Source organism: Dipodomys merriami, unplaced genomic scaffold (assembly GCF_024711535.1).
Source record: "Dipodomys merriami isolate MVZ:Mamm:240054 unplaced genomic scaffold, mDipMer1.0.p SCAF_15, whole genome shotgun sequence".
NCBI classification, from domain to species: domain Eukaryota; kingdom Metazoa; phylum Chordata; class Mammalia; order Rodentia; family Heteromyidae; genus Dipodomys; species Dipodomys merriami.
Genome location: NW_027202826.1, coordinates 656,277 through 679,756, shown reverse-complemented (window position 1 = coordinate 679,756; position 23,480 = coordinate 656,277). Strand labels below are relative to the sequence as shown.

The window sequence follows — 23,480 nt, the reverse complement described above, 5'->3', positions numbered from 1 at the left end:
ACACGGGACACGCGAGCTACAGCAACACGGGACACGAGGACTGTCCCAGCTTCACTGCTTGTGTTCCGTCTGTGGCCGTTTCTGCACGCAGCAGCTGTAGGCTCGGGCTGTGTCCCTGGACCAGTCTTCAGTGAGTGACGTGGACAACCCTGTTTGCAGTGAGACCAAACAGCAACACTCCATGAAAAGCGTTTTGTGAGTGCAGCCTTCCCGCCTCCCTCACACGGCATCTTGTCTCCCGTGTCCAAGCCGACGCTGGCCGCCTGTGTCCACACCTCAGCTCTGCATGCGGTCCCTGCCGTCCTACCACCACTAAGACCGTCTCTCTCTTTATAGGATCAGAATCACGGGCTTCTCTGTCTCTAACGCCTGATTGCTCCAACCACTGGATCTTTCCAGACCCAGAACTATGTCCTGGGAGAGTTGCCAGTGCCGGCAGGCCCCTTCCATGCCCGGCCCGCCGTGGGTGGTGGAGGCCCTCAGCACATCAGATTCCCAAAGACGTGACTGTATTGCAAAATGTACAGCATTTATTCACATACAGACAAAAAGGCACAATTCTACTAAATAGTTCAACAAAAAATACAGTTGTCCTCAACTAGTTTTATAAATACTTTCAAAAAGGGGGTAGAAATAAATACAGGACTGGGCCGTGTAATATAAAATAGTCATCTCTACATAGACTTTGTTTAATTTCTGATTTGTAGCTCTTCATGCACCTCTTTTTTTTTTCAATTCAGTTGAATGGACACCAAGCTAGGCACATAGTGAAAAATCCTCTGTACAAGGTTACAAATGTAATGACAAGTTTGTCCATTAAAATAATTTAGATTTGTACACAACACATAAAACCGTCATTTAAGTCCTGTGTTTATAACCTAACAAATGACACTCCAGGCAACTTTACAAAAGCTTAACTAGCCTACATTTTGACATAATACATTGATCATAATCAAAGGTATTTCTTGGTCAGGATGCACAAGGGAAAAAGAAAAAGCCAACGGTTCCAATGCTAATAGGACGCAGTGGGTGGCTGGGGGCGGCTGCAGCGACAGAGCTTTCACCTCCTGTCCAGGGGCCGCACACCACCGGCATTTCAGAGCAGGACTATAAAGTATGGACTTTTTTTGTGGGTTTTTTTTCTTTTGTTTTTTTGGTTCAGCATAACTTGGAACATTTGAAAGCTTTTCAACCTAAATGTGGGGGAAAACAGGTAAGGCATTTTTTTTTTTTTTGCACAAAACTAGCATTCCTAAATAGTGCAAATGAGTCTGGTACCTCTGAGTGGTGAGAGGCCATACACTACATTAATTTAGATTTTCTTTCTATGGCTTCACAGATTACCCCTCTACAACCCTCCTCTCACCGAGAGCTGTCATCAAAAGACAACTGCAGGTGGAGTCCAACCTTCTCCTCTGTCCAGAAGGGTTTTGCTCGTATGCAAAAATTACAAAAAAAAATCCATAAATTATGCTACTAGCAAACGTGCAACTTGGATAAGAGCCTCCGCCGCCCACAGCAACAGCTACTTAGGACAGCAGTCTCTGGCAGTGAGCCTCAGGGCTCAGAAGCAGTCAGTCTAAAAACCAGTCTTTCCCCTCCCCTGAATGAGCTACAGTGTACTTGGAAAAGTGAAGACTTGGCTTGAGCATGTCAGATCTGCTATCCAATCATCTGATAAAACTTGCATAGCAAGACAGAGCTCACAAAGCCTGGCGTTGACAGTCACCTGGAAGACTCAACAGTGAGCTACAGTGCTCGGAGCATCACTCCTAAGCAGCAGAACCGCTCTGCCAACGAGGACAGACATGAAAGTGAACCAGGAGTGCAAGCGCTGGCACTGACTGTGGGGCGGTGTGGGGGACGCTGGGCTGGCTCCCGACGCCCGTGATTCTAAATCTCATTGCTGCTTAAGCTTCCCGTAAGTTTGACTCACAACGACACTGAATTCCAAAGAAAATTAACAGGACCTTAACACTACCCAGTTTCTGAATACATATGCACTACAACATTGTTCTCAAATTTAATGCTAAACTTATTATTGCTGATAACTTACTAGTTATTGCCATTTGCAATTAGAAAGTCCAAGTTACAAATAAGAACTCTGACCCCAAAAACCTATTCCTGGGTGCATTTCAACCTCTTGTCTACATAACTAGGTCAATGGTAAGAGCTCATTGCAACTTATTGCCTTTCTATAGTTTAAAATATAACCTCACTTCTTGTTTTCCTCAGGGAGCCCGTTCGCGATGGAGGCCCGGGTTCCCCGATGTGCACTAGTGATTGGCTCTGGGGAGGGCAGAAGGCAAAGGTGTGGCCGTGGCCAAGGACAGGGGGACTGGTGAGCACTGTCTCAGGCCACGCACGGGCTCCCGGCGGCGGGGCCGTCGGCGTCTTCCCTGACTCCCCAAGCCCTGTGGCACGGGCCCACGCCCAGCCCTCCAGAAGCCCCCTTCCTGCCAACTCTCCTGACGCGGGGTGCAGGGGAGCCCCAGAGCTGCTGCCTGCACACTATCAATGCAACAAGAATGGCCTTTGGGGCCAGAGTGATTGTAGAATCGACCAGTCCTAGGAATACACCTCAGGGCTCCACGGGGTGTCAGTCCATTCTGCAGAACTAGATAGGATTCTGTACATTCAGGGAACCCAGAGTTTGTGCTTTGGAAGAATGCAGAGGGCAAGAAACACAGTATGCAGAGGCCTACTGAAGCCTTGCCTTCTTGTAACCCTTAACACTCAGCTTCTGACCTTAGCTGTCCTACGTTAGTCTACTCTTCTGTTTTCTCAACAAGTTGCTAATAACACAAACTTCTCACAACAGTGATTTATAAATGACTCTGAAAAAAAAAAACAACCCCAATCTGAATTGTAAGTAAATGTGTGTGTAGCCCGGGAGTCGGGGGGTCTGTCCCCCTCGGCCATCAGGAGGCCAAGATGCTCCTCCGGATGAAGTCCGCCCTCCTGCCCAGGGGGCCGCTGGCCTGTGGACATTTCTTCTCCGATGCTTCGCCCTCAGAGTCACTCAGTTCTACGTCCGGGGCGTACCCGTCATTCTCGTGGTCAGATTTTAATTTGCTCTTAGCCCGGTCCTTGGCCGGTGCCCGGCCCAGGCTGAGGTACGGGCAGTCTGTGTGCTGGTGGCCGGGCCCCTCAGGGGCCTCTCCCTGCTGCGGCCGCTCCCCCTTCTTTGGAATCCGGAATCCGCCCCAGTTTTTCACCGGGCTGGCAGGTGTGGTAGGCACTTGGGCTGCAGTCTGGGAGCCGCTGGCTCGGAGCAGGGAGCCATTGCACCTGGGCACGCCCTCCCTCCGGGCGCCGGGTGCCCACTGCCCCGCCCCGGGCAGAGTGGCAACGCGGGGGCTGCCCGGGTGCCTCTGGGATGAATCTGTGGACCTGAGAGGCTTGTGACTCGGTTTCAAAGGCCTGTCCTTGAAGTCGCCTTTAATGAGATCACAATGAAAGCGATTGTCTCTCCGTTTCCCATGGTCTGGCGTCGCAACCCCATTTTTCTCTTGTGCTGATGATAGGAAGCGTGCATCTGCAAAGGTCTTTTCAAAGGTCAGAAAGCCGCCTGGGGCCCCCAGCCCGCCCCGGCCCCCCGCCAGGCCCGGCCGTCGAAGGGAGGCCTTGCCCATGCTCCCGGGTCTCAGCGGGTCTCGTTTATGGAGTTTCTTCAGTGACGGGGCCAAGGATGAGCCCATCTGCTTCCTGAAGAAGGCCGAATGCCACGTCAAGTCCTCTATGGTGGGAGTGCCAGGACCCACAGGACTGTTAAACAAAAGCATGTTTTCCAGGGAGGAGGAGGACGCACAGGAAGAAGGCACACCTGTGAACACACAAGCACAAAGGCAAATCCAAAACAATCCCGGACCTAAGTGCCACCCGCTCCACGCGCACTTCCGACCCACCAGTGTACAACCGTCAGCCTGTCTGTAAAAACTGGTTTCCAGTTAGGAGAATCCAGATTAATACATGCTCAGTATTCTAGATTCTTCCAGCTACAATTCATATGGTCCTTCATGAAGCTACCTATTCAAGGACTACCCTTTCCTGCAAACAGGACCCCCTGGCCAGGCACTCGCTGCCTCTGCCTGTCCGCCCCGCCGCCCCGCCCCGCAGGAGGGCCCGGCAGCCGCCGTCCCCCAGCGCCTCACGCGTACGTGTGACTGTGAGGCAACCGCTCTTCACAGTTAGAGGGATCTTTTGTTTCTTAAAGCCGCCATCATGTACAAAATCTATCAGTGGGATTCAGCTGCACGACACCTGAGCTGAGGATGACTTCACACTGTCTTCTGAGGTGAATCACGGCGAGAACTAAGTCCCATAACACAGGAGCAGAACTTCCTTTCCTGTGGAATCACGTGTCATTGCATGTTGTGTTGTTTGCCTTGAGTCACCCCACCAGTGAGCGGGCCTGAATTCCTTCCTGCAGGAGCCTCCTGCCACCCAAAGCACAGCGCCCTGCACAACAGTCCTCTATACAACAGCTCGTGCGGCCACGACCACACACATGGAGGGAGGCGTCACCGGCCCTATCTGCGAGGCCACGGGACGGCTTCGGTGCCACACCTAACGGACATACTTCTTTATTTCTGACACTTGGCACCACAGAAAAACAGAATGGAGGCCAGTGATTCTTAAGCAGGTGTCTGTCTGCAGACCTCCGACACCCTTACCCAGGAAGGTCCTCACAGGGAAGGCATCTGACCTCGTCCCCAGTGGGGAAGGTGAAGAGCCACCCTGGGGGTCTCCTGTGCTCCACAGGGCAGTGCACGAAGGCGTGGGGAGAGCCACTGCCCACAGCACCTACAACGGCCACCTCAGGACAGTAGCCTTGTGAGAAACACCACTTGCTCACACAAGTAAAACCCTCGCCTTGATATGCAGAACATCCTGCAGGCAGTATCCACAGGGACCCCGAGGAACACTTAGTACTCGCTTTGACAGACAAGTCAAGAAGACCCTGAGGGACACTCGGAGCTCACCTCCACAGGACAACAAGACCCTGGGGAACACTCGGAGCTCACCTCCACAGTCACCTCCACAAGACAAGAGCCACAGGGGCCCAACCTAGATGGAGCCCAGGCAACACTAAGTCAAGAAGGAATAAGGGAAGGGAGAGATGGAAGCTGAAGTTGAAGAATCAGAACTGAACATCTTTCCTAAACACACTACGAGGAACAACTTCCTAAGAGCTTTGCCAGTCAACTCCAAGGTCCAGCTAATGATGTGGGTAGGCTACATCTGGAAAATACCTAGTCCTGGCCAGGAAAGATCTAAAATAGTATCAATAAGTCAATGCTGTTAAAATGGTGTCACGTATCAAGATCAAAACTCAGCCACTATCTGTTTAGCTGACCAAGGCATTCACAAGGATAAAGTTAATTCATGTTTGCTGTTTCTGCCGGTCATAATAATCTCAATGCAGAAACAAATGCACAAATGCAGAAAAGTAGAAGTCAACGGTGACTAACGCAAGTGCAAACAAGGACACTGCTCCAACTTAGTTCAGTCCAGGGCAGAGACACTCAACTCCTCAGAAGGCAGGCCAGACCTGCCTACCATTTCCACACTCTTCCAGCCCTACTTTTGGGGACTTGAACTTGCAGGATGCTGGTCACAGCGTAAGCCTTTCCTACAGATGAGAAGAACCCAAGATGAGTCAAGATGCCCCACTTGTGCTTGGCCCCCAAGAACTCCAGGCTGTCTCCCGTATTACTGGTCAACCCAAAGGCTGGGCTGATGTTTAAATATCAGTCAGGCTCTGCAATATCTGACTCTGGTCTCAAGACAGCTTCAACGCGAAGCTTGCTGTATCCCCATTCTACAGAGAAGAGATTGGAAAGACAAGATTTGTGCTTGATCAGTACAAGGGGACTCAACACCCCCCCCGTGGGAGACCCCCTTAACATTGGGTCTCAATGATTTCCTTGATGAAAATCAGTACTTCTTAAAGTTTTTATAGGAAGAAAAAGGACAGACCATTTTTCCTTTAACAGTACTAAGGCTTACAAACATCTGCCCTGCCTTTTAGCCAAGAAGACTCAGTGCATACCTGGAACTCTTTCTTTCTCCAAGAGCTTAGTGTAAAGACTGAATATCTGCTCCTGGACTTTGCACACCGACCGTTTCATCTTTTCCCTGCGTGTGACCATGTACGTGAGGTTCCGCACCTGAACGCAGAGAAAAAAGATTCTACGTGAGCAACAGCAGCAACAGTGCCTTGGGGTTCATTTCAGCCGAGAAAATTGGGCTAAGCCTTTCACCCCATCTTTATCTTTTTGGCAACAAGAAGTCCAGCTGTTTCCCTTGGTGCTGCCCCACACCTAACCTCGGAAGCAGCGCCGCCCTGACACGGAGCCCGCCCGCAGAGGCTTGCTCCTCCGCCGGGGTCTGCCCCTGCCCCCGCCCACCTGCGGGGTCTCCCCTGGGCTCTACGGCCATGGCCTTCAGAGGACTCGGAAGCCACCACTGTGCTTTGTGAAGAAGAGGCCCCCAGCCAAGCCCCCTCCACCACCAAACTGTCACAGTTCAAGTGAGCCATTGTCCACGGGGCGTGACAAACAGCTGGCGGCTGTGTGCCCAGCAAGGCCTCGGAACCCTCCTGTGACAGGAAGGCCCAGGCGCTCCGCACCACCAGATAGGACCACGCATCACTAGCCACACGGAGCCTTCCGCCTCAGTCCTCGTCTAGAACCCAAAGCTATGGCTTCAGCCACTAAGCGCCACGGATGCCAGGCTCCCGCATCTTCATGAGCCCAGAGCGCACAGCATGGCAGCGCCGTGTGAACAGGACCGCGGTTACCTCCGTGATGGGTCCACCCTCCTGCCTCCCGTGCCTTCTTTCGGTCACGGGGGCGCCACCGCCTGGGCGCATTGCCGGCCCCCCGCTCGCTCCTCTTGTTCCTGCAGACCCCCTGCACACTACACTCCAGCACTGGCTTCTCCCACGGGTGACAGAGCATGGTCTCGCCGCCCCGCCGCCTCCTCAGAGGAGCGAGGGGAGCTGGTGTTGCTATCTTTGGCCTGGTCAGTTCCTGCTCCCAGACACACCCCAAAGCCAGAAGGTGAACAGAACAGGAGCCCGGCGGCGGACAGTGGGGGGCCTCGCCAGAGCCGCATCTCGTGAGTTTGCCGAGACGCCTGGGAAGCTTGCCCCTGTGGTCCTCCACTGCTGGCTACGGCCGCTCCCTAGGCACCTGCCCGCACACCCGCCTGCCCTCCCTGGTCCTGCCCCGCGCTGCCAGCACGGCCCCTTGCAGAGCCCAACCAGGTCACCGTTCCCAAACCATGCCATGTCCTGACCACACTTCTCTCTCAAGCACTACTTTGCAAACACCTGACTGCACTTCTAATGAATTTTCCGGAATTGCCTGAAGAACTACCTGGAAGGTAGCTCCTACAGGTTTTCCTGACTCCAGGCACTGCTCACAGCATGACCCCAACCCATCCATGTTCAAAGCCATGGTGTCCAGCTCCTCACATGTGACCCGAGCACAGGACTGTGGCCCCTTCTGAACCCCTGGCCAAACATCACTCTCTGAGCCATTCACTGTGTCTTGAAAAGGGCCTTGAGGGGAGCTCCAGGCAGGAAGGCGGCCGTGGGGCTCAATGTGTTCACCACCACGCAGATCCGTTCCTATCTTATGGAGTTGTGTCTGTGCTGGGAAGAAGGGCCACGCCCTGAGCCATGAGGGCAGAACTCCAAGGACTGAGACAAGTCCCCTGCCTCACGGTTAGTTCTCACTGTCACTGCCCTGATTAGCCCTTGGTCTGACATGCGCGCTGTTCATAATTACAACGAGCACTGCCCTCTCTGGGGCAGAGTTCAACTTTTTAGAGCCGCTGCTATCACAGCATGATAGCAAATTTCAGGAAAGCGCAACCTCCAGTACCGTAAGCAACTGATACTGAATCCCCTAACATCTGATTTTTTTAATAAGACAAATACAAGTAATACCACACACACGCACACACAAATCCTGATTTATTCCCTGTGTTTCATACATCATAGGCATTCTACTTAGAAAGCAGCAGTGACTCCAAAAATAGTTCAGAATTTAATTGTGAGTGCATGTTCTTAAATACAGAGAAGAGTTAGTACACCACAGGCATTTTCTACACTTTTATTTTGTGGTGATTGAGACAGACACAGCCCAAACACGAGACTTCTGCCCTCCCTCCCCGAGCCGGGCCGGGCCGCACTGCCGGGCCGGCCTCAGCCCCGGGCGTCACAGGAGCCACGGGCCTGCGAAGGGGTCTTCCCTGGCCTCACCACCAGGGGGCCTCACCCTGAGGTCTCTGCAGGACGGAGGCCTAGAGGCCAGGGGTGGCAGCACTGTGGACCCACCTCCAGGCCAGCCAGGCTCTGGGAGGTCTAGACATCTCGTCTGCTCTGCCCTGCGGCCCAGCCTCTCATCTCCACATCTGAGCAGACTCCCAGGGAGGGTGCACACCCCACCAGCAAGCCAGGGTTTGGGGGCCCTTTGCTGTTTCAGTCCACCCCAGGCCAGAGAACGCCATGCCATCCTGGCCACACTAACGAATTAATGGTAGCCGACAGCCCGGGAGGCGGGGGGGGGGGGGGGAGTGGGGGGGAGTTTCTAGAACCAGTGAGCCCAGGCAGAAAGACCTGCAGGGGGCAGGAGGCCCAGGGAAGGGAGCCAGCCCAAGTGGGAAGGAGTTTCACGCAGACCCCGAAGGCCAGGAGAACTGGGGGTACAAAGCAGCACACACATGCACAGTGCCGGCATCCACGGCTGCAGCTGCGCAGCAGAACACACAAGTATCGGCAGCACACAGTGGAGCACAACTGCCAGGCCTCTGGCTAGCACCAAGGCCTGTGCCAGGAGTCACACACCCGCAACACCCGACTCAGTGCGTGCCTGTGCACACAGTGTGCACGCACGTGTACTGCACACATCCTACATGCATAGCGCATACACCCGGTGTACGTGCACACCACACACACATACACACTGCAGGGCGTATACACATGGTACACTCAGACACACGGCATACATACACTGTACACATACCACACACATCTACTGCACAGTGTATACTGTGCGCACACACACCATACACATCATACACGCACACATACTGCATACACATGGTGTGTGCCACTGCTCACGGACGCATAGTGCAACGTGGTATGTACATTATGCATGCACACATACTACATACATACACGGCACGCACACCATACACACATCATACACACATGCATACTGTATACACACGGTGTATATATGAACTGTACACACACCTGCATGCATTGTACACACGCACATACGCGGCATACACACAGTGTATATGCACTGTACACGCGCACATATGCACGGCGCACCACATGCACGCATCATATGTGCATGCACGTATACACAGTGTATACACAGTACACACGCATGCATACTGCATACACATGGTGTATAAACATTGTACACACACGCCACACCCACATGTGTGTATACTGCATAGTGTATACACAGTAGACACACGCTGCATACATCCTGTACGTACACACTGAACACACACTGTACTCACATCACACACCGTGCATACACAGCCAGGATGCAGCCTCTGTGAGGACGCGGCAGCCTGTCAGGAGCGTCTTCACAAGCATGCGCACAGGTCGGGGCCCTCAGCCTGCTCCGCTCACAGTGGTGCTGAGGCCGGGCCGGGGGGCGGAGCCTCGCGCCCCTGCAGGCCTCTCCCCGGCTGCACAAGTCATTTCCCTACTCCTGCCCCCCACTCACAAGTGAAACCCGTCCTAGTTGTCAAAGTTAGTCTGTAAACATTCTGAGTCAACCCTTGGTCATTTTCCTGGGGTTCGGTCCCCTCTGGAAAAAGAGGGTAAAGAAAGGAACGCCCTCTGATCTTGCCAACAGTAAAGGTGAAGGGAGAGTGTCTAAGATCACAGAGAAGCCCGCCAGAGCGGCGGCGGCGCACCAGCGCAGGCAGCGGCCGGCCCGCCACCGCACTAGCCCGCAGGGCCTGGTGCGCGGTGCGCACAGGTCACCGTGAGGACTGGCTATCACCTCTTGCTCTGGCGAGCCCGGCCTCTGCATCCTCGTCGCTAGGTCACTACAGGGTGTCGGAGTCGATCATTACCCGCTCCAGGTCCTGCCGCAGGTGCGTGAACAGCTGCAGCCTCCTAAACAAGACGTCCTGCTCGCGCTTGGCCAGATTGTCCTCCTCGTCTTTCTTTGGGGTGATGAGGGGCTTGTTGAAATTGACCTTCCTCTTCAGCTTCCAGTACTGGTACAGGAAATCCACCACCGCCTCCGGCAGCCGCAGGGCCCTGGCCACGTCCAGCAGGTTGACGAAGGTGTAGAACTCGTCCTCCAGCTGCTGCAGCTTCTGCTTGCGGACGCTGGTGCGGTGGGCTTCGTCACGCTGCTGCCCAGGGCCGGCGAGGGCCTCCAGGGGGCTCCGGGGAGAGCGCTCGGGAGCCCCGTTCTCCGCGGGCCCCTCCCCGAGGCTCTCCTCGGGCTTCCGGTGCGAGCTGTGCTTCGGGCAGTAGGACTTGAACTTGACCTCATCATTGTCTGCCAGGATGGTCTTCATGTCCAGGCCGCGGTCAAAGGCGCAGGTGACGTGGAAGGCCGTGCGACAGTTCTTCACCGAGCACTGCGGAGAGCGTGCAGAGGAGAGACTTACGGAGCGACCACAGCAAAGGCACACACATACACACACACAGGGCACACCCCGGGGTACCCCCCAGGCACACATCACACCTGACACCACGCATGCGCACGCACGCACGTCACACCGTCACACGCTACGTCACACCTGACACCACGCATGTGCACGTCACACCATCACACGCTACGTCACACCTGACACCACGCATGTGCACGTCACACCATCACACGCTACGTCACACCTGACACCACGCATGTGCACGTCACACCATCACACGCTATGTCACACCTGACACCACGCATGCACACGCACGTCACACCATCACACACTACGTCACACCTGACACCACGCATGTGCACGCACGTCACACCATCACACGCTACGTCACACCTGACACCATGCATGTGCACGTCACACCATCACATGCTACGTCACACCTGACACCACGCATGTGCACGTCACACCATCACACGCTATGTCACACCTGACACCATGCATGTGCACGTACGTCATACTATCACATACTACGTCACACCTGACACCACGCATGTGCACGCACGTCATACTATCACATACTACGTCACACCTGACACCACGCATGCACACGCATGCACGTCACACCATCACACGCTACGTCACACCTGACACCACACATGCGCACGCACGTCACACCTGACACCACGCATGTGCACGCACCTCACATCACACCTGACACCACGCATGTGCACGTCACACCATCACATGCTACGTCACACCTGACACCACGCGTGCACGCACGTCACACCATCACACATCACACTCTGGCACCCATGCATGCACATGCACAGTGGCAGCAAAGTGAACCCGGCAGGCTTTCAGTGAAGCAGAGCCTGGAGAAAAGGGAACTCTGCATGTGGAGGCTTCCTAACCACAAAAACCACCAGTAGCTTAAAACAACTCAAGTATAAACTCAGGACCTGGGGCTGGGAAGGTGGCTCAGTGGTAGAGTGCTTGCCTTGCATGCATGAGGCCCTGGGTTCGATTCCCGAGCTGAAGAGCTGAGGGACAGCGCCCAGGCCCTGAGTTCAGGCAGGACCTCATGCCTGCTCAGCTTGCTCGCTGAGCTGGCACTCTGCACTTGAGCCACGTCTCCAGGCCGGCGTTTTTGCAGATGGCCCTGAGGATCGTCACGCCCGCCTGGCCGCCTTCACACCCAGAGCTGACAGCCGGCCGGGGGCTCAGCATGCTCCACATCGCCTTGTACTTAGTACGTTTTGGCTTTGGGTTTTATGACAAACCTCAAGCATCTTCTACAGACAGGTACGTGCCAGCCAGGGGTCCTCACGGGCCATGAACACGGGTGGCCCCAGGGACCGTGGCTGAGGATGGCAAACATTCCCTCCCTCACAGGGAAAGGGTGGCAGGGCTCAAAGAAACCCATCCTCACCACAAAAGCAACATCCCAGCCTGTTTGTTGAAAAGGGGGGACAACGGGAAAGTAATGGAGTGAAGTTGATCAGAAGTACATTGTGTGGAAGGACGCTTTATACAGTGCATGTTAGTGTAGAGACAGCTCAGAAGGGAGAGGCAGAGAGGGAAGAGCGGCAGCGAGAGGGAGAGGGAGGGGGAGGAGGGAGTGGCATGGAGGGAGGGAGAGGGAGAGAGGACACAGCCCCAGGGGTGAGGAGGAGGCGGGGGCACTGGGGCCAGGGAGGCCAGGGCAGAGACGGCATCGGCCCGCCACGGGGAGCCAGCCCGGGAGCCAGCCCGGGAGTCAGCCACGGGGAGCCAGCCCGGGAGCCAGCCCGGGAGTCAGCCACGGGGAGCCAGCCCGGGAGCCAGCCCGGGAGCCAGCCACGGGGAGCCAGCCCGGGAGTCAGCCCGGGAGCCAGCCACGGGGAGCCAGCCCGGGAGCCAGCCACGGGGAGCCAGCCCGGGAGCCAGCCCGGGAGTCAGCCCGGGAGCCAGCCCGGGAGCCAGCCACGGGGAGCCAGCCACGGGGAGCCAGCCCGGGAGCCAGCCCGGGAGCCAGCCCGGGAGCCAGCCCGGGAGCCAGCCCGGGAGCCAGCCCGGGAGCCAGCCACGGGGAGCCAGCCACGGGGAGCCAGCCCGGGAGCCAGCCCGGGAGCCAGCCCGGGAGCCAGCCCGGGAGCCAGCCCGGGAGCCAGCCCGGGAGCCAGCCCGGGAGCCAGCCCGGGAGCCAGCCCGGGAGCCAGCCACGGGGAGCCAGCCACGGGGAGCCAGCCCGGGAGCCAGCCCGGGCTCAGGGAGCTGTGCGCCTAGCGCCTCCCCTCTGCCTGGGCAGGGCTGCCAGGTGCCCCAGTGCAGCTGCCCTGCCCAGCCAGCGTGAGGTGACTCGGCTTCCGTGCCCCTCGGCCTCAGGAGGAGGCCGACCCAACGCGGGTGAGCACAAGCACCTAGCCCAGAAAGACCCACCCGACACAGGTGAGCACAAGCACCTAGCCCAGGAAGGCCCACCAACACGGGTGAGCACAAGCACCTAGCCCAGGAAGGCCGACCCAACACGGGTGAACACAAGCACCTAGCCCAGGAAGGCTGCAGAGAGGGAGCCCACTCAGCACCCCAAACCCAGAGCCGTGGGACACAGGACACTGCCTGCCCCTATCCTTCTGTGTCAGAGACACTGAAAACCTATCCCTTCATTCTGCTTTTAGCACTCAGCCCATAGAAACTGGAGAAATACCTGCTGTGCAACCCACAGCTAACAACAGCTTCAAGCGGGTGAGGCAACATCGCTGGCAGAACACACTCACCTGCCCAGGCCCCGCTCAGCACACACTGACACACCTGCCCAGGCCCCGCTCAGCACACACTGACACACCTGCCCAGGCCCCGCTCAGCACACACTGACACACCTGCCCAGGCCCCGCTCAGCACACACTGACACACCTGCCCAGGCCCCGCTCAGCACACACTGACACACCTGCCCAGGCCCCGCTCAGCACACACTGACACACCTGCCCAGGCCCTGCTCAGCACAGCCGCAGCCACAGGAGTGGAAGCTGGCGCTAGCTGGAGCCCATCTGTGCCCGGCTTTGAGCTGCACTAATGCAAGTGTGCTAACCATCAAGAGAAAGGGGCTACAGCAGCCCTGCACTGGTGGCCCCTGGGCTTTCCTGTTCAGCAGACAGATGGAAGCACAGCCCCCCAGCCGCAGACGTGCAGACAGGAACTGACAAAACGACTCTAGGAAGACACAGAATGTCATCAGTGCTCCTCCCATCCCTTCTCCTTCAAGCACATGTTCTGGAAAGTGAGTCCATCAGGAACGTAAGTCAATCGGTGGCCAGAGCCCTCAGAGGAGAAGCGGCTCCCCGCCTGCCGCCAGCTCACCAGAGGGTGGTGGCTTGTCCCCAAGTAAACACAGTGTCTGAACTCTCTCTTCCATTCTCCGTTGCCCAACCCACGCTCAGGCGGAGGTACTGGTAATTCTCCTGACACCCAAGTCCCCGAGCCTCTGGATATTTCTGCAAAGGTTTCAGACCCTCAAACACCAGGAGATGGCAGTTACAATAAGTGGAATCTCTAGGGTTGTTAGGAAAGAGGAAAAAGGAGAGGGAGGAGGGAGGTAGAGAGAGAAAACTGGACACGGTGGCTCACGCCTCTAACCCTTGCTACCTGGGAGGCTGAGGTCAGGAGGATCATGGTCTGGGGCTGGCCCAAAGCTCAACCACTGAAAGAAGCTGGTGTGGCGGCGCCCCCGTGACCCTAACCGCAGAAAGCCGAGCAGGACCCATGGAGGCCAGCACAGGCGCAAGCTGGGACCCTGACCACAAAGTCGTGAATGGAAACAAGGGGCCTGGCTCGAGGGGTGGTGCGCTTGACGGCAAGCAGGGGAGGAGGGGCAGGTGACACACGTGGCTTGGCACCGTGGGGAATCAGGACCACACACAGGCGCTGTCCGTGCTGAGCACCGTGTCGCCTGGGGAGACACAGCCCAGAGAGCACCTCTGCTCCAGAGCCCGTGCCAGCCAGAGACGCCTCTCAGACCACGGCCATCCAGACCTTAGGACGCAAGGCCCAGAAAGCAACGCACGGATGCCATCAGATGACAAGAGGAAACAGCACGCTGTGCTTTCTCCCTTCACTGGACTCAGGACTGTCATGCCTGCCTGCATCTGCGCATCTGACACACTTACTTGTAGGTAAGCAAGTGCCATAAATCAAACGTACAGGCGCTGGTGCTCACGCCTGTAATCCTCACTACTCAGGAGGCTGAATCTGAGGATTGCAGTTCAAAGCCAGCCTGGGCAGGAAAAGTCCAAGAGAACTCATATCAAAAAACTACTCAGGGCTGGGAAGGTGGCTCAGTGGTAGAGCGCTTGCCTTGCATGCACGAGGCCCTGGGTTCGATTCCCTAGCACCACATAAGCAAAAAGGAAAAAAGCCGGAAGTGGCGCTGTGGCTCAAGTGGTAGAGCGCTAGCCTTGAGCTGAAGAGCTGAGGGACAGCGCCCAGGCCCAGAGTTCAGGCCCCACGACCAGACCCAAAAAACAAAAAACAAAACTACTCAGAAAAAGCCAGAAGTAGTTCTGTGGCTAAGTGGTAGAGTGCCAGCCTTTAGCACAAAGAAGTTCAGGACAGCGCCCAGGCCCTGAATTCAGACTGCAGGACCAGGAAAAAAAAAAATCCAATGTCTAGGCTGTGTTCAGAGCAGGCCACCTCTTCCTAGAGCAACCTGCACACCCAGGTCTTCATGTCTGCCCGGGGACAGCAGCTGTGTCCCGGGCCTAGCAGGAGGCCTGGGACAGAACAGAAAGCAAGGAACTTCCAGGTAACAGCTCTGGGTCCAGGGACATTGGACCATCAGCTAGCCCCAGGTACCTGGGCCGGCCCCATGCGCCCTCCCGTCCTGGAACAGCAACGGCCCGGCGGCCAAACCTGCTGAGCAGCTTACCTGAATGGAGGCCCCAAACTTCTCGTTGCAGAGACTGCACACCAGTGCCCAGCGGCTGCTGGGGATGTGAGACACCTTGGTGATGGGCTCCATCTTCTCCGGGCTGCCAATGCTCACCTGCAGGCCAACAGCAAGGGCGAACACCCAGCCATCAGCAGCAGAACGCGACGCCCTAGAGTTCAAGACCTGTCACTCTGAGGGCTGCCCTGGGCGCTTGCCCTGGCTCACACACACCCTTGCCTGGCCGGCTCCTGCCGACGGCTACCCTGTCCCTTCCCACTGAAGAATGTGGCGGCAAAGACCTGGCATGTGGATAGTGCAGGCTTCCTCTGAACCAGTAACAGTTTGGTCAGGACGAAAATCACCTTAAAATGCCTACACAGACTCTCAGTTTGGAGTGAGCAAGTACAAAAGCCATTTCTTATCCATTTCCCATAAACATACTAGCTCATTCCACCAGAATGAAAAGAAGAATGATGCAAAGAAGAAATCCCACAGGCGAGATAAAACATCATCTCTGCCTTCCATCCCCCAAACCCAGCAGACGGGCTGACCGCAAACACAGGATCCCGCACCGCCTGCCCTCTGCAACGCCAGGCAGTCTGAGCCACACATGATCTTCTCAGAGTGGCACGGCCAATTAAATTAGTCAAGGTGTGGGACAGGAAATAGACAAAACAAACCCCGCAGTTAAAAAGGTTGCGGCTGAGTCAGAGTTTTCAACTACGACCTGCAGAAGTGTGGCCCAGTGTGTGGCACCGTCGGGGAAGGACCCCCAGGCCAGGCCGGCCCTGTGCGGAGGGAGAAACCTGACCCTAACACAGTTCCCACGTCCCCACCCCTGGACAACACGGCGGACGCCAAGCCGGCAGCGACTGGGAAGGATCCCGGGCGGTCAGGCCGCGCGCCCTGCCCCGTCCGGGAGGGTGTGCGGGAGTCACGTACCTCTGGGATCCACAGGGCGCAGCTGACATGGACCCACTTGGTTCCGCTGCGGGTGGGCTTCATGGCGCCCCCCTTCTTGGGACACAGCAGACATTTCGGCTCCACACCCAGGGCGCAGGTCCGGCACAGCCAACTGCCCTCTGGCACCTTGAGGATTCCATAGCAGGCCTGGACAAAGCCACAGCACAAGGCAAAGGAGACAAAGAGAAACACATTTCCTCTCCGAATGCACACAGAGTCCCACCAACGCTGAGATCCCAACCCTGGGCTGCGACCCCAGCAAAGGCAAAAGGCTTCTGGGCTGAGACATGATGCGCTGTGCAGACCCCTGAGGGACAGCCACACAGGCCTGTACCTACGCCAGGCTCTCCAATGCGGCAGGGCCGCACGGGGACACCTACCCTCGCCTCACAGAAAGCGGGGAGCACAGGGCAGCAACGCACGGCCACACACAGGGCAGCGAGAGAGTGGCCGACACAGAAGCCACGTGAGGAGCAAACAGACGCGGAAGAACAAGACCCAAGGAGAATATTTAAAACAAAGCCTGCACAAGATGGCGAAGCCACCCGAGATAGCACACTGCAGAAATCAAGGCTTCACAGCTCATGTAATCATGACGGCTCAAGGAGTAAAAAGGCAAATTTGAGTAAGTTACCCCAACGGTACCAGAGGCCCAGAGAGCTTTAAAAGCCAAACTGATAAAAATGAAGTGCTACCTCCTCAGACGGCGTCTTAACAACACCGACCCCACAGACGCCACGGGACCCGCACGCAAAGCTGCTCAACCGCCTCGCTACGTCAGGGCCCAGAACAGGTGCACAGACAGACCTGGGGCTAACAACACTGACGGTTCTGACGGGGTAAAAGCACAGTGAGAAGCAGGTCTAAGCTAGTAAGTATGGCTTAAAGACAAACCAAGAAGAGGTCAGAAGAGAAAAATATACTAAACACAGAGATCAGAGAAAGAGCATCTGAAACTGAGCCCACTAGCCTTGATGTCAATGACAAGTTTCTAGAACAGAGTTCTTAAGTTTCCAAGCAGACAAGTAAAGGAAGTGTGGAAAGTCCTCCACAGGTTACAAGTACCATCAGCCAAAAGCGGCAATGGTGGCCACCAGGCCCATGATCACGGCTGACATCCGAGGAATTCACTGCCCAAGGACACGCAAACGGACGAGCTTCCCAAGACATGCAGAACAAGACCACAGACTGCTGAGCCGTGGCGGCAAATGGGGGCCAGGCTTGAGCCTCCTCGGTGACGTCACCCAATCTGTCTGAACCTCAGCCCGACAGATCCACGGGAAGCTTCCAGACTGCCTCTGCACCCCGCATCCCACCCATCTGCGCCAGCATTCCAGGCCAGCCTAGACTAAGGTGTGTGAGGGCCTATCTGAACAAACAAGCCAGAGCACCGGGGCTCCTGGCCAGGATCTCGGTTCTGAGGGAGACAGAGGTAGAGACCACGGTCCAAGGCAGCTCCGGGAGAAAAGGCCTGAGGCCCTCTCCAAAAATACCCAAAGCAAGCAAGGGGGCTGGGATCTACACGACACAGTGTAGACCAAGTCCCGAATTCAAACCTCAGTGCTGTAGGAAAGACGGCAGGGAGAGGGAGGAGAGAGAGGCGGCTCTCCTCTGCTCTATATATTCCTATGTTCTGCCCCCCAAAAGCTAAGCAGAAGCCTAACACGACCTTATCTACAGTCCCTGAAAATGGAAGACACTGACGTGAGATGGGGATGTACCCCAGCAAAGCCCTGAAATCCGGCTGATGCTAATACAGGAACACCGGAGTGGGCGAACCACAGACCCCGCAGCCACCACACACAAGGCAGCCAGCAGCCAGCCCGGTGCACTGAGGACTGAGGGGACGGACCACGGGCTCTGAGGACTGAGGGGATGGACCATGGGCTCTGAGGACTGACAGGATGGACCATGGGCTCTGAGGACTGACAGGGTGGACCATGGGCTCTGAGGACAGGATGGACCATGGGCTCTGAGGACTGACAGGATGGACCATGGGCTCTGAGGACTGACAGGATGGACCATGGGCTCTGAGCACAGGATGGACCATGGGCTCTGAGGACTGACAGGATGGACCATGGACTCTGAGGACAGGATGGACCATGGGCTCTGAGGACAGGATGGACCATGGGCTCTGAGGACAGGATGGACCATGGGCTCTGAGGACTGACAGGATGGACCATGGGCTCTGAGCACAGGATGGACCATGGGCTCTGAGGACTGACAGGATGGACCATGGGCTCTGAGGACAGGATGGACCATGGGCTCTGAGGACAGGACGGACCATGGGCTCTGAGGACAGGATGGACCATGGGCTCTGAGGACTGACAGGATGGACCATGGGCTCTGAGGACTGACAGGATGGACCATGGGCTCTGAGGACAGGACGGACCATGGGCTCTGAGGACTGACAGGATGGACGATGGACTCTGAGGACAGGATGGACCATGGGCTCTGAGGACAGGATGGACCATGGGCTCTGAGGACAGGATGGACCATGGGCTCTGAGGACTGACAGGATGGACTATGGGCTCTGAGGACTGACAGGATGGACGATGGGCTCTGAGGACTGACAGGATGGACCATGGGCTCTGAGGACTGACAGGATGGACGATGGGCTCTGAGGACTGACAGGATGGACGATGGACTCTGAGGACAGGATGGACCATGGACTCTGAGGACAGGATGGACCATGGGTCCATGGGACTGACAGGAGAAGGTGGGCTCCACGGACAAGAAGCCACCTGGGACACTGGAGCGGAAAGGCAAAGGAAGTGGTGCTGGGGGGAGGTTTTCTGGCCAATGAGAGGGTCTGCCCTACAGCCCTGTTCTCAAACCTCCCTCTTCGACAAAAATCCAACTCCAGTTGCTTAACGAAAGCCACACAGTCTGTTGAACGTGGACACTAAGGAAGCAGCTAGCCCTCTCTGGTGTTCCGAACTAGACCAGCCTTCTGTGATAGGAGGTGGAGCCCTGCTCCCCGCGCACCCCCAGCCCACCCGGGCCCCGCGCCCGGCCGCCCCTACCTGGTGCACACAGATGTTGCACTTGTCACAGAACACCATCTCGTTGCCGTCCTCGCCGTCGGGGGACTGGCAGACATCACAGACCACGTCTTCGTCGTATTCAATCCCCAGCCCTTCCTCCGTCTCGATGGCATGGTTCATGTTGTCGTAGCATCGCTGCTCAAACTCCTCCAGGACCCGCTCCATGGTGAACTCATCTAGCTCAGGCATTCCTGAAGGGAAAGATCCATGCCAGTAAGCCCTATTGGTGCGCCTCAACAATTCAGAACCGATAAGGAAAGCACAACGCCGTCTGTGAAAGCCTTCCACGGGGAAGTCTCTCACGAAACCGTTCCCGTTCTGGCTGCACACGGGAAAGCATACATAAATCTCACAAGGAACAAGAATATCAAATACCCAGACTGTGAAATAAGCCGTTTCATTATACTTAACTGCCCCTAACAGCTAACATGTTAAGTTTCAAAACTGTGACCACAACGTATTATGGGGTTTGACTATTTGTTTTGGAATTCTCCTTTACCACTGTGCCCTGGAAGCAGACTTCCTGGCCAGCCTCTCCTCTGAGTTCCACCCACAAGAATGCACAGTTATTCGGATACATGGAAGACAAACACGGGAGAGTGCAGAGTGGCAGACAGTGCAGTTGTAAACCACACTTCTGCAAGAGCCATGGTCTTGGCTAGGGCAGGGGGCAGGCCCATCTTCTATTTGCACATTCTCTAAACTCCTTACAATGAAAATATTTGTGCAGTTAAAAAGCTGGTTAAAAAACCACTCAAGGATACAAATCCTGCAGAAACAGCAAAGGAAATGACTGCAGGTTGCACTTACCATAAATTCTAAAACTATCAAATTAACTTCTCACACTTTCAGAAACGTAGAGAACACAGGTGAGATGAGCCCCACTGCCCGAGCCCCACATTTCCTCGCAGTCCCCTCCTCTGGCTGGAGGCGCTGGCCCCCAGTCCGCCCTGTAATGAATGTTCAGCACACAGGACTGCCGCCCTGCTTCCAGGCCTGCAGAGCCCCCGAATTCCCAGGCAGCACAGGCCTGAGCACCAAGGGAGCTAGGCGGCTGGCGAGGGCGTGGCTGGGCCCCGGAGCCACCAGCCGGCAGTACCATCCTCCAGTGAGACAGGGAGAGGCCACTCGCAAGGCAAGGTCTGGCTGCAAACACCGAAAGCAAAGGCTGAGGGGAAGCAATCTCCTTGGTGAGGACAGCCAGAAGGGGCAGTGGTCCACGGCCGGGCCAGCGGCAGGTGAGCTTCCACACAGCCAGACGAGAGTGCAAGCCCTGTGGCTACCTACTCCAGACCACGGCACAACCCCTGCATGGCCAGACGTGCCCTCCCGGCCTGGCGGTGGCGGCCCTCAGGGGCCCTGAGCAGCAGGCTGGGCGCACGTGGAGACGGCACCACAGAGGCCCACAGACAGGAGGCTCCCGTGGCCACTGCCCGCAGTGAGGAGCGCGATGGAAGGACACAGGTGGCAGGCGACCACGAGGTGGTGCTGGAGCCTGGCGGCACAGCAGCAGGTCAAGGAGCGCGCCTGACACGGGGCGCCAGGGAAGACGCCGCAGTGCCTCCTCACACCACAGTGTGAGGAGCCGCCAGAGTGCACTCCGAGGCTGGCGTACGCTCCTGCCCACGTGCGTGCCCAACAGCCGCCCCTGTCGAGCCTTACCCATCTCCTTGAACTCTTCATTGGTCAGCTCCAGCCACGCGGCATCGGTATCGTTGAGATCGTACCGGCACACACTGTCAGCCAGCGTCCGGATGTCAGCATAGCCCAGGGCTGGAGGCTCCGAGCCTGCGGAGACCATGTGCTTCTTCGGCCTAATGAACATGAGGGGCGTCTCTTCAGACAGGACCCTGATTAACAAACACAACACAGGGCACTCAACAAGTGCATCAGAAAACCCAGCTGCAGCTTCGTCCTCCTCCTCCTCCTCCTCCTCCCTCAGGTCCTCTCCCAGGTTCACACACAGCCCCAGTGTCAGTGGAAACCCTAACTAGATGAAAAACAAAGGCCTCCAATGGAAATAGGAGCCCACGTCCAGGCAGTGGCCCGGCCCCTCAGCGATGGAGCGGGGAAGCCGGAGAGCGAGGCCTCTTCTCCATGCCGGCCATGGGCCAGCCTGCAGCAGAGCAGCCACCCGGCAGGGCAGAGACGCCAGGACACACAGCACGGCCCAGGGAATCACCTGAGCCCGGGGCCCGCCCACCGACAGAGGAGTGACTTCTCAGTGGGTCTGGAGAGTGTGCCTGACAGCTAGAAAGGGCAGTATCTCACAAGTTCCTCCTCTGGAGCCCTAGCCAGACGGGTCTGCTCCTGCAGCATCATCTACAACGCGTCCAGGCCGGACTCCTCTGCGTTCCAGTCACTCCCCAGGCTGTCCTGGGGCTCCCCCCTCCCTGCCCCCCCCCCCCCAGCGACTCCTCCTAATCCTGCCCTGTGCAGGGCTCTGACCAGCCTCCCTTGTGCCTGGTGCAGGACGGAGCCCCGGCAGGGCAGGGAGGGCGCTACCTGGCCACAGGCTGAGGGATGGTCCCTGGGCTCACGGGCACCTGGACTCCCTTCTCCCACTCCTGTCTCCATGGGTCGGCTAGCACGTAGTACTCATCCGGGTTGAGCTGGTACGAGTCATGCAGCTTCATGGCGGTGATCAGGTCTGTTCTAAACACCTGAAGGAGGGAAAGGGGCACGCCGACGCTTTATCTCGGGCACAGCAGTTGGAGCTGCCACATGCCGCACAGAAGGAGCAGTTCCCTCACCCAGGCCAGAAGGCCAGCCCTGCTCCCTCTGCACAGGCAGCGCACGCCCAGCCTCCACACACCGGGAAGGGTCTCGGAGAAACGCCTAACTTCTGTCAGACACAAACCTGCACCGACCACAGACAAAGCCTGGCCTACAGGGCCGTCCTCACGGTGAGTGCTGCCTTGGGTGGTGGGGCTGAGGGCAAGGGAGAGGAACCCCGCTTCACCGTGCTGCGGAGGTAGGGCCAACACTAGGCCTCTCAGATACCTGCCCAGAAAGGACTGGGGAAGGCAAGTGTGTGTGTGTGCGCGCGTGCGTGTACACATGTGTGTGCACGTAAGCACGTGTGCATGCACGCACTGCAGCTCTTCTGGCACAGTCCCTTGCTGCTGGATGAGGGGACATATCCCCACCTGGCCAATGATGCCCCACAATGCCCCTCTCCAACTCCTCATCACCTCCCAGGACCACAGCGGCCTCTAGCGGCAGCCAAGTCACAAAGCCAACCTGAGCTGCTGGCTGGAACTAACTGCTGGTTTCCTCCCACACCTTCTTCTCGGCCACTCACGTCTTAAGCTACCTAAGGAGGCCTGACCTGGGTGTCAGCCCAGCCCCAAGTGTGTCTGGTGTCTGAAGGCAGTCCTCTGGGTACACAGGACAGGGCGCACCCTCACACTGCTCAGCAGACCACACCTGGCACCTGTCTACCATCCACGTTTCGTGCCTGCTGCCGACAGAGCCTCACACACTGGTGGTGGCTTCTACAATCAGTGTGCGAGCACAGGCCCTCCCCTCTCTGGCCGTCCTTCCGGAACCGTATTGCCATCCTCACTCCCAGTTCTTCCACAGAACCACCCAGAGACTGAGCCCTGAACCTAGCACAGCCCAGCATCCTTCACCCCACGGGGCCCCACAGGCCTACACAGAGCAAAGTCCACACAAACCGACTCCAAAGAAGAAACCAAACCAAACTGGGAGGACAAGATGAGCCATGTGAGCACAGGCACCATCCCTACTGACTGGGCGGGGCTCTGATCTCCTCCAGCAGAGATGCCTCAGCTACACTAGGCTCAAAGCAGCACTGCACTACGGCAGGACATAGTCTGAGCTCCAGAAAGGCACCCAGCCTGCAGGGACCCCACTGTATCAGGACACGGCAGCACAGCACGGTCACCGAAATCACC

At 56.9% G+C, this 23,480-nt stretch overlaps 1 protein-coding gene across 4 annotated transcripts in view; it reads right to left on the bottom strand.

Moving 5' to 3' along the window:
- Positions 1-294: 294 nt before the first annotated feature.
- Positions 295-23,480, bottom strand: part of Jade1 (jade family PHD finger 1) — a 62,140-nt gene continuing 38,954 nt past the window's right edge. For all 4 annotated transcript variants that reach the window (XM_070022083.1, XM_070022080.1, XM_070022082.1 and 1 more), the window contains exons 4-11: positions 22,066-22,223; positions 21,223-21,410; positions 19,540-19,751; positions 16,493-16,660; positions 15,548-15,664; positions 10,117-10,635; positions 6,056-6,173; positions 295-3,826 (exon numbers count right to left, since the gene is read on the bottom strand). In XM_070022083.1, the coding sequence (XP_069878184.1) occupies positions 2,922-3,826; positions 6,056-6,173; positions 10,117-10,635; positions 15,548-15,664; positions 16,493-16,660; positions 19,540-19,751; positions 21,223-21,410; positions 22,066-22,223 (2,385 nt within the window). In that variant the 3' untranslated portion in view covers positions 295-2,921. The remainder of the gene's footprint in view (positions 3,827-6,055; positions 6,174-10,116; positions 10,636-15,547; positions 15,665-16,492; positions 16,661-19,539; positions 19,752-21,222; positions 21,411-22,065; positions 22,224-23,480) is intronic.